At 37.6% G+C, this 17,639-nt stretch overlaps 4 protein-coding genes across 10 annotated transcripts in view; 2 read left to right on the top strand and 2 right to left on the bottom strand.

Moving 5' to 3' along the window:
• The window catches only part of trappc8 (trafficking protein particle complex subunit 8), a 40,980-nt gene extending 40,110 nt beyond the window's left edge, over positions 1 to 870 (bottom strand). For 5 of the 6 annotated variants that reach the window (XM_052535060.1, XM_052535059.1, XM_052535061.1 and 2 more), the window contains exon 1: positions 532 to 840. In XM_052535060.1, coding sequence (XP_052391020.1) covers positions 532 to 688 — 157 coding nt within the window. In that variant the 5' untranslated portion in view covers positions 689 to 840. Of the gene's footprint in view, positions 1 to 531 lie in introns of all 6 variants that reach the window. The other variant, XM_052535062.1, reaches the window with a different exon arrangement.
• Positions 871 to 1,269: 399 nt separating this feature from the next.
• On the top strand, positions 1,270 to 5,150 carry LOC127938454 (uncharacterized). The gene is made up of 8 exons (XM_052535080.1): positions 1,270 to 1,563; positions 2,157 to 2,259; positions 2,356 to 2,447; positions 2,523 to 2,828; positions 2,903 to 2,953; positions 3,802 to 3,910; positions 4,353 to 4,460; positions 4,574 to 5,150. The coding sequence occupies exons 1-8, from the start codon at positions 1,481 to 1,483 to the stop codon at positions 4,640 to 4,642; spliced, it is 921 nt and encodes a 306-aa protein (XP_052391040.1). The 5' UTR covers positions 1,270 to 1,480; the 3' UTR covers positions 4,643 to 5,150.
• Positions 5,151 to 6,926: 1,776 nt separating this feature from the next.
• Positions 6,927 to 13,158, bottom strand: mcm3l (MCM3 minichromosome maintenance deficient 3 (S. cerevisiae), like). Its single transcript, XM_052535074.1, has 18 exons — positions 13,097 to 13,158; positions 12,842 to 12,944; positions 12,617 to 12,729; positions 12,337 to 12,545; positions 12,008 to 12,138; positions 11,180 to 11,418; positions 10,996 to 11,104; positions 10,686 to 10,839; positions 9,844 to 9,975; positions 9,371 to 9,579; positions 9,112 to 9,286; positions 8,575 to 8,701; positions 8,307 to 8,457; positions 8,055 to 8,195; positions 7,878 to 7,969; positions 7,707 to 7,804; positions 7,464 to 7,539; positions 6,927 to 7,236 (listed from the first exon to the last, which is right to left on the bottom strand). Exons 1-18 carry the CDS (start codon positions 13,141 to 13,143, stop codon positions 7,038 to 7,040), a joined length of 2,505 nt encoding a protein of 834 aa, XP_052391034.1. The 5' UTR covers positions 13,144 to 13,158; the 3' UTR covers positions 6,927 to 7,037.
• A 1,231-nt stretch (positions 13,159 to 14,389) lies between these two features.
• si:ch211-191a24.4 (uncharacterized protein LOC100150331 homolog) lies at positions 14,390 to 17,477 on the top strand. 2 transcript variants are annotated; one of them, XM_052535082.1, is made up of 4 exons: positions 14,390 to 14,739; positions 15,292 to 15,403; positions 15,530 to 15,639; positions 16,640 to 17,477. In XM_052535082.1, exons 2-4 carry the CDS (start codon positions 15,294 to 15,296, stop codon positions 17,293 to 17,295), a joined length of 876 nt encoding a protein of 291 aa, XP_052391042.1. In that variant the 5' UTR covers positions 14,390 to 14,739; positions 15,292 to 15,293; the 3' UTR covers positions 17,296 to 17,477. The 2 variants fall into 2 exon arrangements, with proteins under 2 accessions (XP_052391042.1, XP_052391043.1); XM_052535083.1 differs by having other exon boundaries at positions 15,211 to 15,403.
• Positions 17,478 to 17,639: the final 162 nt, after the last annotated feature.

Genomic DNA, 17,639 nt, shown 5'->3' with positions numbered 1-17,639 from the left:
GCATTTTTTTGGGTAGTGTTTCTGAAAAGCTAATTAAATACCCATCTAGTCATCATTTTTGGGTGCGTTTCTCAAGATCTAGTTAGCTGTCAACCTAGAAAGAATTTACTTTTGTTTTGGGAGGGGGGCATGGCTTTCTGTAGATTTAGATGGCACTTTTGGGCGTGTATCTCAAAATCTATTGAGCTGCCGGTCTAAACAGCATTTTTGGGGCGTGTAATAAAACCTAATGAGCTGCCTACCTAGCATCACAAGTGTGCTTTAAATCTTAGTAAGATGGCTTGCTAGAGAGCATTTTGGGGCATGTCTCTCGAAACCTATACTGAACTGTCTAGTTAAACTATATTTTCCCCGTCTGAACGTTTTAATGGCACCTAGACAGTTGTGGTCAATGTCTCCAGGTAGAAAGCTCACGAAGTTTTGAGACACAGCCCGTGTTTATGTGCAAGGGAGCGGTCTAACAACCGTCTTATCTAGTGATAATCGGTTGGGATGAGTGATCGGCGGTTATCTGATCAGCTGGCCTCTTACCATCGGACGTCAGGCGGCAGAAAGGCCGCAGCAGCTCGGGGAAGCTCAGGCTGTTTTTGCGGGTCACTCTCTCCGCATCCTCGCTGCACAGGACGGCCACCATCGGCACGAACGAGTCCTGGATGAACTCCTGCACTGACTGCACGCATTGAGCCATGAGCGCCCGCCTCCACTGGTCTTCACCGAGCTCAAAGGATCTGCTGTTGAGTTGAAAACAAACACCTAATTTACTGACAGCCGACGGCAGACATGTTGAAATCTAGTGCTGCCCTGCTGATCGATTTTGCCCGAGAAGCTTAGCGACGGTCAGGTGACTTTACTTCCGCAATGACATAAAAGCTCGGCGTCCTCCATAATAAAAGCCCGGGTGCCCTAAATAACTTTTTACTTTCGATACTTAAGATGGACAACGACAGACTGACACACATATATAAACTGTGACTTTAATCCATTTAATGGATTATATATTTGAATTACATATTAAACCAAAAGTTACAGTTCTGTCCAAATTAAAAATTACTATTATTCTAAGACTAGGATTGCTTTAAAATTGGATAAAACTGTCTATTAAATGGCACAGTTAAAATTAAATTTTTAATCTAACTACATTGATATTCCAACAAAGCTAACTTCCCCAAATCAATCAGTTCAGTATGCTGATTTCACACACACACACACAAAAAATTTTCATGAACTGCATAGAAATATTTAAATATAGAGTCAATTTCTGTCAGTGTCCCCGAGTCACATCATTTAAGATTTGTTTACAAAATTAGTACCTGACAGGTTAAACCGGTTGGATATTTACCATAATGAAAAGAAAGCAGCTGAAGCAAACAGAATACACTCCCTCTTTGGCCATAAGGAAGTAAGACTCTATTAAACTGCGATCTGAAAGTGAGCATATCAGAAGAGTGACTGCCAGTAGACACACTAGACAGCAGACGATATGTCCGCCTCAGAGGAAGAGTGTCCTGTATGCAGGGAAAACATCCAGAATCCTTCTCAGCCATCTCCATGCTGTGGAAAAGTGTAAGTGTGGCTCATATTTGACATAGATGGGTGATTTTGGTTACTTCATGTGGAAACTTTACAAACACGAAAAAAACTTGTGGATCAAACTCTGTGAGGCATTTACATAATTTAGCATGCTAATGTATGGTCTACAATTTTATACAGTAATGCCTTGTATAAAAAATTATATTTGTAATATATTTGTACATATAAGTGATTGTAAATCAAACTCATTCAATACATCTAAATTTCTCTAAAAGGTGCTTTTGTAGTTGGAAACAGCTTTTATGATGGACGTTTATGTAATTTGCTTTTTTTTAATCTACTATATATATATATATATATATATATATGTGTGTGTGTGTGTGTGTGTGTGTGTGTGTGTGTGTGTGCAATCTCTCCTTGTCCACAAGTGCGTATCATTTCTGATAAATAACCTGACCATTTTCTGGCAGCAAAAAGCGAAAGTATTTCTATAAGGGAAATTCCATCACATGATAGGTTTACCAACATTACCAGCTTTGCCAGGCAATCTCTTATCTTCTTGTTGATGGTAGTTGATTATTTTATTGTCTCACCCAGACTCACCTTGTCTCTGTCTGTACTTGCAGAATTTGCCAGCAATGCCTCAGTCAATCTCTTCGATATAGGCTTCACTGTCCATACTGCAGAAGCTCAGTGAACAACCGTGATTCTGCCCGTAATCCATTGGTAGTAAGTAATTACCCTGCTAAAGTGTGTAATAAATATCGGTTTCTCTGTGAGTGGAGGTCATCAAGGACTGCATGCTTATGAATAATTTTGTCTTAGTCTCCCAGTAGGAGGAGTCATCGGCGCCAAATTCTGCTGGGGGATAGTCAAGCATTTAATTCAAGAAGACCTGTTGGCTCAAACATACAGAAGTAAGTCTCAGACAAATGTCATTTTTATTGCATTTTTTTCTGTTAAATAAAGAATTCATCATTTCTTTTAAACAGTCTGCTCAGCCAGCTTCGAAACTCACAAGAGGCAAACATTGACTCTCAAGCCAGTCCACCCAATCAGGCTGCCCGGCCACCCGCCTCGCAAAATCAAGCACCTTTCCCTTTAATTTCCTCTGCACGGCCTGTTCCTACACCACGGATAAGAGCTCGACCTGCAAATTTAATCGCTGCCCGACAGCCTGCACCCATTAATGCTGCTCCTAATGGTTTTATTCAAGCTCCCTTGCCTCCTGCTCCAGCTCCTTTGCTGCTAAACCCCGCCCCGTCCCAGGAAAATTTGCAAGCTGAGCTGGATGACTGGTAAGTCCCATCAAGAGGATAATTATTTTATTGACACTATGGTTTGGATAACTCATATTTAGTTTCATTTACAGGCCATGGCACACGGAGATCAGTCTAATGGCGATGAATCCACAACCTCAAGGGTGAGGACATTACTCACACTACACTGTCGCATCTGGAAAACGCCTTCTAATTAACATGTTTGATTATTCCAGTAATTCAACAAATCCTAATCTTAAAACACACAATGACGGGGGTTTTCGATCTTTAGATCCTATGGATGCCTAAATAGGATCATCCTTATATAAGGGACTCTCATCCTAAAATTTAAAAGACAGCTATATATCAGCTATGTAATTTTTATAAAGATCCAATCGAAATAGTTATATACTTGTTCATTTTGATCATGTTTATTATTTATATATTTATTTATTTTAAAATAAATTTATTTATGTATTTATTTATTTTTATTCATTTGTTTATTTTAATTGTATTTTTATTATTCATTTATTTCTACATTTCTTAAACTGTTTTTCTCTAAAAAAATGTACCCTCGCTGCGTTCCTCTGGAAATCCCTTTTTTTAGATGACTGTACTTGGGAAACAGCTCGGAAAACCCCTTACTGTGCTAAAAGTGAAAATGAAAATGAAAATGAAAGGATTCTTCTACATCTCTTGCTAAGTTGGTGCTTACAACCCTTATTTACCACATTACCACAAACGTTCAAAATGTATTGTGCATTCCCATGACATAATGCACCGTTACACAATCCTAAAATTGGGTTATTTCAAAATTGCATGTATTTATTTGGGCTTATCATTTTAGAAAGATCATCAGTCAGATCATTATTCAAAATAAATGTATTTTATTGGCATCTATGGTTCAATGAAGAAGCTTTAACACTGCATTGCACTAAAGGTTCTCTATAGTGGAAATAGTGTACTTATAGTGGAATTATTTTCCTGATTTTATTTGATTTTTTCTTTTCAGTTTAACTGTGAGGACTTTTGTCTGTCCGTACTGCCAGGATGATGGACTTGATGAACTCGATCTACGTGATCACTGCAATGAACACCATGCCAATGACAGCAGACATGTGGTCAGTCACCATTCATGTAGTAATTCTAATATCCAATCATGTCTTGAATGCATGCATGCATTTGAAACATTAATTAGTTCTTTTAAATTATATTTAAAGCTAAAGTTAGTAATTATTATACCTTTATCATCAACAAGCTAAATTTATAAACTGTTTCAACAATTTTAAAACTTATTGGTCTGAATAAACAGATTGCCCCACCACAAACTCACACTATTGGTTGAACCAAGGTGGAAAAGTCGGGCTGGTTGTGATGCTCATACATACACTGCAATGTTTTGATAGCTCTTAAAGTCACAGTGCTACACTTTTCAGGGGGAATCAACCTATAAATTGCTTACTTATATTTTTAACATTCCCATATTACACACAGTATTGCTGACTGTTATAGTAGAAGCAGAGAAATGCTCAAGTTTATTGTGTGCCCTCTGGCGCCCTCTAGGTGTGTCCAGTGTGTGTGCAGACGCCCCACGGTGATCCACAGTACTACAGCCGCAATTTCATTGGCCACCTCAACCTGCGCCACTGCTACTACCTGGATGATATGACTGTAAGTCATGTACATGAACACTAATCAAATATTTTTTCCATAATAAATGTGTATACACACACACACACACGTGTCAGTGTTTAAGTGTAATTCTTTATTTCTCTGATCCACAGAACCTCAACCAGACGGATGAGATGAACATTCAGTGTGCAATTCTAGCATCATATAAGGAAAATATTTAGTCCTCATTTTCAGAAACATGACAACACAGTTTTTTTAAACATCATTAAAACTGCGAAACTGTAAAATCATAAAAATTTATGGTATATCAAATATGTGATACATGTAATGTGAAACATGATACTGTGTGTGGTCGGAAATATTTTGATTGAACAGAAAATTATTGTGATTAAGGGGTATTTTACGAAGTAATGTGTTGTCATATTCTATCTGATGCATCTCAGGTATTGTTCGTGGTTTTAAAATTACTAGTAATGATTAACCTGCCCAAAACATTTTGCACATTTAAGCTTTCCTTGCACTTTCTTTTCAGATACAAGATTTATGTAACATACACGTACGTTTGTGATATTGTTTGTGGGATTTACTTTGTAGGAAAATGTATCAATGAATTATTCAAGTGACACCAGGCTCTGTTAATGTATTTATGCTGCACCCCAATGTAAAAAAAATATATATCACAGTCTGTAGAAAATATATGCAATTAAAGAAATAGTTAACCCAAAAAAATGTAAATTTACTGACCCTCAGGCCAAGATGGAGTTTTTTCTTCTTCATCAGAACCAGTCCTCTGCAGTGAATGGGTGCCGTCAGAATGAGAGTCCAAACAGCTGACTAAAAAATGACAATAATCCACATGACTGCGGTCCATAGATTAACCTTTTGTACGAGAAGTTGTGTGTTTGTAAGAAACAAATCCATCAAGACATTTTGGGTGAACTGCCTTTTAGCCTAATCATCATAAATAAGTACTTTAATAATGTCTAATAATACCACATTGACCATTAGTGTAATAAATTTCCCTTTCCGGTACAGGCTCTTATCATTGCAGACTAAGCTCTTTTGTTCTATAAATTGGTGAGTACACAATGCACTGATGTTCAGAAGAGAACAGCTCAGAGTGAAGTCGTCTCATGGTGTCTCTTCATACGTTGCTGATTCTGTGCCACTGCCCTGTGTTTTTATAAATGTAGAATTCAGATGTCGTAGAAACAACAATTTTGTGCTCATGTGTTATTAATATTGTGCTAAACAAAAGCAAATAATCATATTTTAAATCAATGAACTTGTTTAAGACTGAAAGAGTTTGATGATGAAAACATTTGGGGTTATTTCAGTTAATATCAAAGCTTGCACTGTAATGGTTTATGTAAATGGGGGCCTTTACTACTTATCCCTCAAATGTTGTGTTTTCAAAACCAACATCTTTACTCACAGGTGAATCATAACAATCAATTAATTAACAATTAATATAACAATGTATTTACTTTTTTCTTTTCTTGTAAGCAGTACAGAAATAGATTTGGATAATGGAAATTCACAAATTTGACTATTATTATTTTTTTCCAAGGTAATTTAACATACGTTTAGTGTTTTGAATGCATATACGATTTTATTTTTTTTTATTTTTAGATTTGTTAAATATTGCAAAAATGGGTCATCACAGTGTGTTAGACCAAAGACTCTCTTAAATGGGACTGTGTCACATGGAAGACCATTTGTTTAATTTTGTCTGCTCATTGTTGTATCACCATGGGGTAAAAAGTTGAATAATTTATAGTCCATAATCCTGCATTGATAACACTTTTATGGTGGCACTTTGGTCTTCATGATAAACACAATTTACCGATACTACAAGGAAATATTCTTTGACCTTCTCAGACATTTCTTTTCAATGATTGCTATATGACACGCAAAATGATATTTAAACTCCATTATAAGGTCCAAAGAGAATGCAAGAAGACCGGCTTAAGGGCCTATTATCTAATAAAGTTTATACTTCTACAGAGGTTGGATTGTTCATGCATTTCAGGACAGCCATAGGTAGGCTACCCAAGGTGACACAGCTTATCTGGAAAGTTTCCTTATACTTGGCAAAAGATGCTCCTAAAGCCTGCAGTTCTATCACTACAACAGTGGTGGCGCTGATGATCAGCTAAACATTTGAGTGCTTGAATACACTGCTGAAAACCCCAGAGGAGCCATGAGACAATCAGAAGATCAGTGGAAATGCATCTTAAATTTTTAAAGCGCCAATAGATAAATCCTTATCCTATGTGCAACACATATTTGCACAAACGTGGACATCAAGGTTCCTGGGAACTATACCAAGTTATGTTAGAAGACTGATTTAAAAAAAAAAAAAAAAAAAAAAAAAAAAAAAAGAATAGCATTTCTCATATTCTTTGCATCCTTAAGATAAATTGCTTCTTGTATTCCTCATTTAAAAGGAATGAATGCATGTACAAAATTAAATGCACTTGATCAAAGTAAGTACTCAACCAATAATGCTCACAGTTTATTAGTGGTTTGTTATGGTCTGTAACAGTGTTGACAATTGCAATGAAATTTACATTTCTGAATCTGCAAAAGATGCAGCTCTCCATTGGCACGGCTTTAGATGAGAAACACCACATTCTCTGAAACCATGACCTGGTTGTCATCCTGCATGCGCTCCAGCAGAAGGTCAATCTCGTTCTGGTCAAACTCCTCGTCCTGGCCTTTGTTAATGTGAGTCAGAAGATCAGGCACCGCCACAGACTGAGACCGCGTCACCTTAAAGGCCTTCAGCAGAGCCGCCTTGAAGACTTTTAATCTAAAAATGTCAAGGCAAAAGGGTCACACTGTTAAAAAAAATATCAGTCTTCATATCTACGCTGCAGTTAGCCTGTTGAATTGACTCAAAAAAGAAGAAACATGACAGTTTCCAGACCAGTCCATCATTATACCACGACATCTAAGCAAGTAATAGAGGAACAATGCAGAAAAAATTCACAGTATTAGCGAAGGCAATAAAAAGAAGAGGAAAATGAGCAGTTGTACCTGTCCTGACTGATGTCAGCCTTCTTCCTTTGACTGCTTCTCTGAGACGCTGGCCTGCTCTTCTGACTTGGCTGAGCTTATGACAAATTTGAGACATTAGATTTATAAAAGGACACTGAATATATTCAAGATATTACATTTGAAATGTAGAGAAAACTACCATTTTGGTTAAATATACATTCAAGTAGCAGTGGAAAACAACCTGCACTGCTCAAGGAGAGCTCAAAGTGAAAGTTGACATACTGTTTTCATCTTCTGTGAAATCGTAAGGGTCCGAGTCCTCTCCATCTTGAGTCATTTCCACATCATCATCAACATCTTTTGAGATGCGAGAACGCTTCCTGTAGACAGTCAGCACATGCCAGTCACTTTAAAACACTTTTACTGTAGAGTTAACCTTGCTTTCACACTCACCTTAGGTTCCTTTGGCTCTCTGTATCTTGGCTCTGAGAGACGTCCATCTCAGAGTCCTCAGGCACCTTCCTCTTCTTCTGCTTCTCCAGAATCTACAGAGTCATGACAAATTACATTAGACACAAATGACAACGTACAGTATAGCAGTCTCGGTTCTGGATGTGAACGACTGCATGCCTTTTTGAAATAAGCAAACTGCATGAGTTCAAGAGCAGCTTCTGCATCTCCCAGATCGATGGTTTTACTCATGCGGGCCTTGGCGTGAGCTGTAGACAATCGAATCATGGTCTCCAGAGCTCGAGCGGTCACAGGCATCGTCTGTGGGAATGGATTCAGTCAATCGATGTCGAACCAAGCAATTCAAGAGTAACGATAACATGAAAAGCACCAAAGTACAAACATTATAAGCTTTAAATGTGCTCTACACACCCTGGCGGAGTCACTGTTGACTTGGTCATGGCTCCGGAGTCTGGAATACTCCTCTGCTATGTAGTCTGATGCCTCCTGTGTCAGGACCGGCTTCACTTGCTTAGCGACGTGGATGTATTTCCTGATGAACTCCATGGTAACAATCTTCTCCCTTTAAAGGGTAAATCACAGAAACCCAATGAATTATGGTAGGCTGGCCTCTAAACTAATTCTATAAAAAGGAAACCGAGATTGGATTTTAAATCAAATTCAAATATCAAATGCATACTTTTTCTTCCTGTGGCCATGCAGGACATTGTCTTTTTTCTCATAGATCTGCAGCTCCTGCTCGGCGGCTTCTGTGATGTTCGGGTCCTCAGTGGCAAACACATCCACTGTACTCCCCAGTGACATTGCTGTTGAACAGCATTCATTTTAAATCTTTTAGTCATTTTTGATCAATTCAGTGTGTTCTTGTTGAATAAAAGTACTGATTTCTTTTAAACCGTAGAGTAAAAAAAAAGCAGTAAAAATAAGCATTAAAAGAGACTTATCAATCTATATATGCATAAACACACATAAAAATGCATAGTTGAATGTGAAATAAGAATTGCTGTTTATACTACTATCTCACTTCAGTAACATAACTGACAGTAATCAATTAGTGTATGAAGCACAAGTATTCAGTCCAACTTCTTAGCCAGTTAACACTCCACAAGTTATTTCACTGAAAATAATCTACCACCTAAAACAAAGTTGATCAATGACCTCCTGTACAAACATCTCCAGTGCAGATCGTGCTTTTACCAGCAGATGTCGGCCTCACCTGTTCCCTCCGGCTCTCCCGGTGCTCTGTAGCGATGCATCCGCAGCACATGCTCCGAGATCTCCCGATCGCTGTCTGGATCCATCTGATCCAGAACTATGAAGAGCAGATCAAATCGGGAAAGCAAGGAATCCTGGAGCCCAATGTTCTCCATTGGGGTCTTATACTGGTCATACTTGAAGAAAACCGTAGGATTGATAAAAACCAAAGCAAGCCAATTAGCTCAATTTTGTTAACCAAGCCAAAAGTGAATATTTACCCGTCCATACACTGGGTTGGCAGCAGCTAACACACTGCAGCGAGCATTAAGCCGTGCCTGAATCCCAGCTTTGGAAATGGTGACCCTACCCTGCTCCATCACCTCATGGATGGCTGTTCGGTCCATGTCAGACATCTTATCAAATTCATCAATGCACACCACACCTCTGTCAGCGAGCACCATGGCTCCTGCCTCCAAGCGACGCTCACCTGGATTTGCCAGTTGATCAAATTAATAGTTTACAGCTATCAGCTTCATCTCACCATGCTAAATTTTATTTGACATTTTCAGATTATAATTTGTTTTACATATAAACTATTCTGTAAAATATTTTGAGATTTGGGTTTATTACGTTTTGTAGCAGGAATAGAAAATAACTGCCCAGGGGCATTTCCAGCATAGACACTTGAGTGAAATGAAATGACTTTTCATACATTTTTGGGTGTATACTTGTCATCTGAGCTAAGGATTACCTGTCTCCTGATCAGTCGTGACTGCAGCGGTCAGACCAACCCCAGATGAGCCTCGTCCAGTGGTGGGAATTGCTCTCGGTGCCGTGAACAAAACATACCGAAGCAACTGAGACTTCGCTACTGAAGGATCACCTGAAATAAAAAGACAAACACTGCACAATGGGCACAGAAATGACTTAAATTAAGATTAGATCTGCATGAATGAATTACATTTTAAACATGTGAGAAAGACTGATAGAAACCATATATATATATATATATATATATATATATAAAAAAATTAACGAGTAGATACAGGATTTCTATAATTTATAGAAACAGGAATTCAATTTATATAACTGCACCGATAAAACTGAAATAAAATTGTATTTATATAAAGATCACGTAAATTAATATTTTGATGAAACAATTTAGATTACATTTACACACTTTTTAATAATCTAGCATTAACTGATTTTTATATAAATGATTTATGGGCTCTTTTTGAATTTTCAGGTTTCTCACAAGCTGAAGACATTTTAGAAGAAAACTTATGCTTAACAGGAGACTACATCAAATAAAAGAGGACTTTTTTTTTAGCATTCCCATTTGCTCAAAATGCTCCATGATGGAACTATTTTGGATGCATAAAGCATTTTTTTTTTATAAATAAAAGAAACCCCAGAACACATCTTTTACAGGATTTACAATGAGGAAACCTCAGATTCGGTGGATAAAATTTCTATGAATGCATATCAACTAAAACTGCGCCACAAAAACACTTTATTAATGAAAATCAACCTTAAAATTATTTAGTTTTGTAAAAATCTAGGAATTCTAAACAGGACACGTTGACACCTTACCTATGAGCAGAATATTGATGTCTCCTCGGATGCGGGTTCCATTCTCCAGGTTGGTCTCGTTGCCTCCCAACAGCAGACACAGAATGGCCTTCTTTATGTACTCATGGCCATGGATACTGGGAGCCAAAGACTGGCTCAGTTGCTCAAAGACATCCTGAATACCAATAACAAATACCAATACACTTACCTTACATAGCAAAGATTAAACCGGTCAAAACTGTATTTCCCAAAAGCATCAGAATAGAAACCATTGGCACCAGCTTATCATGAAAAGAATATTTCAGTTAACAGTGTCTGTGCCTGTTCTTACTTTTGAATGAGCTTTGCAAAACTTCTTTATCTTGGAAACATCGTCTGCAGAAAACGTTGGCACAATCTCCTTACTCATTAGCTTCACATTGTTAGCCAACAGGATTGTTCTGCAAAATCACAAAGTTCACCCGAGGACATGAAATCCCAGTCCTTATGTCAGGAAAGGGCTCAGATATACACACCTGAAGGTCCCAGAGGTGAAACCACCCTGTTTCGCAGGCAAGCAACGGTAGACCCCCACAATCTGCACACGGTCACCTGGTTTCACCCGGTCGACAAGGTCATCATTCGCAATGATGTCAACGGAACGTGGCAGCTGTCCAGCAGGGGCTTTCTCAGGCATCTCCTGAATGGTCAGTGTCTGGTGGTCCTTATAGCAGCACAACCCGAACTCAGTCTCCAGAGGATTGTTTTCTTCATCCTACACGTGCAAAATTTGAGATTTCTTAATATTCTTAATCCTGAATCAGTGGTTAACATTGTATGGTTATTGGGATTTTTCCAAAAAGAACATTCTCCTGGATCAACATCACAGTTTCTGCGATAGGAGTGTTACAGGACGAGAAAAAGAGAATGATCTGGGAACATCGATCGTCATACACATAAATAAATAAATAAATATATATTATATATAAATAAATTATATAGTTTATATAATAAACTATACGTGTACTAATAAATCAAGCAAATTAATTGGTTCAACAAATAAATAAAAAAAGGCTTAATAAAGTGCATAAATATAACTGCAAATAGTTCAATTAATTTTTTTTTTAAGTTGGTGAATAATTCAAAAGTTTAAATGAATACATTAAATAGTTGCATACTACATCTATGCAACTAATGTATTCATTTAAACTGCTGAAAAATTACTAAAGAAAATTGAAAATAATAAAAAAAATAATTGTAAAAAATGTAATTGGTAAATAACATTTTACACACATTACATTTTATAAATAGTTTAACAAAAAATAAAAACATTAAATATCTGACCCATACAGAATATAACTCACTTTTGTTGGGTAGATGGCACTGGAAGGGAAAGCATCCAGTGAGGTAAGATCCGTGTATTTTCGTTCCAGGGTTTTCTTGGTGGCTGGACAATAGTGGACACTACGCATAATTTTGGGCCTGACCAAGGAACCTACGGATCATATCAAAATTACAAGTTAGAAATGACAAAAATGACTGACCTAAACATACAAATCAAAAAATAATAATAATCAGTGCCTGAAGTTCTGAACAAAATGGAATTATTTTTAACTACGGTATGTGAAATTACAAGCATTAAACCGTTTTAATGAGCATTGATCATTTGTAAAATTAAGCAAATCCTACTCACATTTGGTCACAATGCCTTCCACACACACAAGGCTTCCCAGAAAGCGTGCACTGAGAGTACGTGGAGAGACATGCTTGTTCCCAAAGCTGCCCTCAAACCCAACATGAAACTCTTCAAACTGTTTGGCGTAAGTGGCGTCTATTGAAGCCACAAGATCTTTCAGGGCTTTTTGGAACGCCACCAGCTCAGCAAAGGCATTGATCAGTAATCTATTGACAAGAGCCCATTAATCAGATGAGCTCCAAGGACAAACTAATGGACAAATAAATAAAATGCTTACTCTTTAGCTCTTTTTTCATTTTTTCTTCTCAGGTCATTAATGTTTACAACGAGACGACACTGGCCATCAGACACCATACTCCTAACCTTCTCATGATAAATGCCCTGGTCTTGCTGTAAAATGACAAATGGATATACGACATTGAATATGATGGAGATCGCAAAGATGTTTACACATGATCCACATCAAGTCAAAAACAGAAAGACAAAGAATAAAAGAGATCACATCATCATCCAGAAAGTCCAGGTACTCCCTCTGAGACTCTCTTAGCTCAAGATCCTCAAACCCACTGTCCATTTCCACTAGAGCCGCGTCAGCATGGGCTCTGCTATAAAACACAAAATGAAATAATCAGCAGTTTAACATTGATCATCAAAAACACAAACATGAATCAAAACCAAATGTATGTCTTTGTAAACCAGGTGGACACACGCCTACAAATCAATTATGTTAATTAGGTTAATTGGAGCCTGTGGTTACCTGTTATACAACCTCAGAGACCTGCATCCAGTGTAACTGTTGAACATAAGATGAATTTGATGAAAGTGTGTACTCTTCCTCAGCTCAATAACTACAAGCTATCTATCTCATTAAAGTGCACAGCTTGCTTGAACCAAAAGGACAATGGAAGAGAGGAATTTGGCCCTTGTAAAATGTCACTTGCAGTATCTTTTTCTAATGCAAAACTCCCACAGTATTAACTTATTCGTTTCTATTGTATTTGACAAAGCCAGTGAAAAGAGACATCTGATACATTTACAAGCTTTTATAATAGGAATAAAGACGCTACAGTGTCTTCGTCTGACAATGATTTATTCAGTGAACTAGAGTTTATTTCTTGCGGGATCTTTAACAGTTGACCCATGTAGTTGCATAGTCCGCATATCAATTACCTAATTGTCTTTTATTACCACATTCCAGGGTAGGAGCCTCAGGCGACAGGCCATTTCAAGAGATTTAGTGTTTTGAACGAATCTTTTAAGTAAATGAATCTTCTTTTGTTCAGTTCACACACGAGCAAATAGCATTGAGGGAGCTGGATTAAACATCTCCATGTACAAGTATCTTGAGTGGTTTGCGTTTTATGATTTGTAGGCCTAAACTAGTATATTGTTGAAATTTTCATTTCATAATTATTGATTCGCCGCTAGTTCGTGTGTCTAATTATTTTCTTGGATCAGTTTTATAATTGATGTACATTTTTTATTATTTCAGTGTATTTTAACACTTACACGTGCATAATATAAAAATCAGAATGAAATGTAGCTTGTAGGCCTAATTAGCTTAGTTTGCCAAACCCTGCCCAATAACTAAATGCACTTTTACAAAACGTTCACAATTAATGGTGTTTAATTATTTGGAGATTATATATAAAAAAAAAAAAAAAAAATATATATATATATATATATATATATATATATATATATATATATATATATATATATATATATTAAATTCGTTACTGCATTACACAGTTTTGACTAGCAGGTGTCGCCAGCCTCTGATGTTGTAGTAGGCTACTTGTTTTTTATTCGGTCTATGGATGTTAGGAACGATTCAGAGTTTCGATTCTTCCCATGACTTCTTCCTCAGTACTTAATTTTTCACTTTACTTGTTTCGGTTGACTGTGTTTTTGTTTTTCTAATTAATAATTTGTGTCAATGATACAATAAGAAAAATACACTTTTCGCTATCTACTGGCGTAAGGAAGTAATCATGCAGAGATTCACTGAACAAATCAGATAATGAATCTTTCTAGTGAACTGATTCAAAAGAAGAGAGTCTCTGGAACGAATCAAACACCATACTCTCCTCAATGACGTAGGTTTAGAGCCAAAACAGAGCAGCTTGTGTTGCAGACACAGATCAGTGATCTCAGACAGCAGTCTGCCTTGACCCTTGCCATCGTTATAACGGATTGAGTCGTACAGTACAGCGCATAAGCAACCGTGCAAATATCGAATAACGCGTCTCTGTCACCTACTTCTCACCTGTCTCCAACCCCACCTGTAATTATCGCGAGATCTCACTGACGGGGTTCGGTCAAAGTCTCGTGTCAGCGGAGAAAGTGACGTTTTGATCTGGAAAACCAAAACAAATGTGATCGACACCCTTTAAGCAGGTAAGTTGTGTGTGTTTCTAAAAGTTATTTGATATGTGTTAAGAAAGGAAAAAGTTAACGTAACGTTAAATGTTCTTGCTGATTCTGAAGTCAACTGAAACAGGAGACAAGTGAAACTCCTTTAACGTTAAGTTACCGAAACTGAGGAGCAGGTTGATTTACATAAAGGAAGGAAGAGAGAAATCTTTAGGTAGAAGAACGGTTGGGATTATGATATAATTTATAGGTTTGCATTTACAGTCTACCTTACTGAAAAATAATGAATCCTAATGTATTGTTAATGATAAAAAGTAATATAAGATTCTTAAAAAAAACAAGAGTCCATCGACCCCTGAGTATTAGGAGTTACAGAGAAATCAAACTTATAGGCTATACAAACCTGTATAGACGTTTTATGAACATAAAAACGTTTGTATGGTAATACATTTTTTTTTCATCCTTTTTATATTGGGGTCTCTGGGTCACCTCTAGGGTCCCTGGTTCTGTAAAATGTGAAATCTTCTGGCATGTAACGTTAAGCACATAACACCAAAGCTTCTTTCCCTGATGAAGCTATGAGCCAGCCTTCCAGAAACCATCGTCCGCAGAGAGAGAGAAACGGAGGACAGCATAGTGAGAGGCGAGACCGAGAGCCCCGCAGCCGACGGGACAGTCCCAGTGACTGGTGGGGCCACATACTACTTCATACACAGAGGAAATCTTTGCTTTGAAGGCTATGGTTTGCTAACTGTGCACTATTACAAATGATTGTAATATTATTTTAATTATTTTATAATTGCATCTGACCTAGGTCATCTGGCCAGCCCTCTTATAACCCCAGAGGTTCTCAGAGACATGTGAGGAGCGATCCTCGAGAGGAGCGCCAGGAGTCAAAGTGCTCTCACATCTGTTCCAGGAGAGGTAGGCAATCACAGACACACATAACTGTGGATGGGAGGTGAACGTTGGACTGAAAGAGAAACCTTGTAGGGACTATGTTGGAAGTATGTATCCAAACAACTAAAATGTCTGGAATCAGTTTCGGGTAGTTCTCTGAATTTGGGTGTCAGTACTGAGAACATGTTTATTTTTTTTTAAACTTCAAACATGACGTCACACAGGTCTGGTTTCAGCCTAGCTCAAGTCACACCTTCTGACATGACACAATGTATATTTACCCCTCTTCCTCCTTTTTCCTGGTCTAACTGGTTTAGCTTTTTTAAGCTTGTTGTTGTGTTAGCGGGTGACCTATATTTGCATGCTTGTATAAAGAGAAGTTATTTCATAAAATGATGCACATACATGACAGTTTGTTTCTGACACACATAAAAAGTGCTGATTTGTACACAAGAACATTTTAATTCAAGGTCACTTACAGATATATTGTCTTTTAAACTAGGGTCCATGGACCCTCAGGGAGGAGTAAAGGGGTGTTTCGACTTAAGTCCACCCATTTTCCAACACAATATTCGAAGGCTGTATAACGGTTTCTTGTTTTCAAACTGTTTTATTAACAGACTCTAGAGTGTTTGTATATTAAATTGATAAAAATAAGATTCATTTTGAGATTCTATAAGGTTTAAGATTGTGTATGTACTTCAGTTAAAAAAACAACAAAACAATTTATATTTTATTTAAAAAATAATACATTATAGTATTATATAGTTATTAAATTTTGTGAAATAATTGTGAGATTCTTTCTTTTGAGTAAAATATAAATACAATTTTGCAACAACAACAAAATCTAATTCCTTGTAATTTTACATGATAGAGTAGATTTACTTATGTTGCATCTTTTTTTCATAAAAGGTCCCTCACAAGATGATCATCATATTTGGGAGATTTAGACGTTAAAAAGTTCCTGCTCTAAACATGATCACAGTTTCTTATGTGGATGCATGTGTTTCTGTGTTTGTTTCAGGTATTGTGTTGATATGTGCCGTGCTGACCAATGCGCTGGTGCTCATATGCGTGGTGGCTGCTCACATGTCACAGATGGGCATGTCTGCGATGGGCATGGGCGGAGGGAACTTCATTGATGCCATGATTCCTTTTGAGGGGGTGGAGCTGAAGCAGGTGCGTGAGCTTGACATGCAGTTCGGACAGATGAGAGCACCAGGAGTCTATGGAGGTGTGGCCTTCTGCCTCACTTTTGGTGCACTTACACTCCTGTTTGTAGTGTCCAGCAGCAAACCCCCCCACATGCTTCCAAGGAAGCTCCTGATTGGACAGTTTGCCTTCCAGATCATTGGTGCAGTGGGTTACGTGGTTGCTGTAGGTTTGTACCTACACTTCGTGATCTCCGTGAACTCAACGGATGTGTGCACCCGGCGTGAACGACTGTATGCTCGTAACGGATATACCTGGATGAACTGTAGCGTAGGTGGGGGGGATGCAGCTGTTGCACTGTTTGGAATCATAACTGCAATTCTGTATGCTGCCGGGACCTTTTTAACGGGACAAACAATCCAGGATGTCAGACGTTACTTGAAGGAGCGTGACCGCTATGAAGCCGAACGCAGAGAACAACCCAGAAGTCCTCTGAAAACACCTGCTCATGCTGACACTCACGTCTGAGTTGTGCAGCAAACTCGTAACCCTCTGGAATGGATGTATATAAACTGGCTTTCTTTATTTTTTTAAACAATTTTGACTGTGAGAAACCTGTTTTTAGAATTTGTATGCATATTATAGTCTCAGGCTTTTTAATTATGACATTTTTCAACTAATAAACAGTGAATAAATATTGTATAAAGGTTTTTTTTTGTTTGTTTTTTATGGAAAAAAAAGTGCAATAGAGTTCTGCAGCTTTGACGGCAGAACTCAGAAGACTAATTGGCCATGGCTCCGCTTAAGATTTTCCTATGGATTTTAAAATGGGGTTTTTCAGATCATGAGTAAAATAAGGGCTGTGGTAAACA

Source organism: Carassius gibelio, chromosome A20 (genome assembly GCF_023724105.1).
Source record: "Carassius gibelio isolate Cgi1373 ecotype wild population from Czech Republic chromosome A20, carGib1.2-hapl.c, whole genome shotgun sequence".
Lineage (NCBI taxonomy): Eukaryota > Metazoa > Chordata > Actinopteri > Cypriniformes > Cyprinidae > Carassius > Carassius gibelio.
Note: the sequence above shows the minus strand (reverse complement) of the source record. Positions and strands in the feature narration are given on the sequence as shown.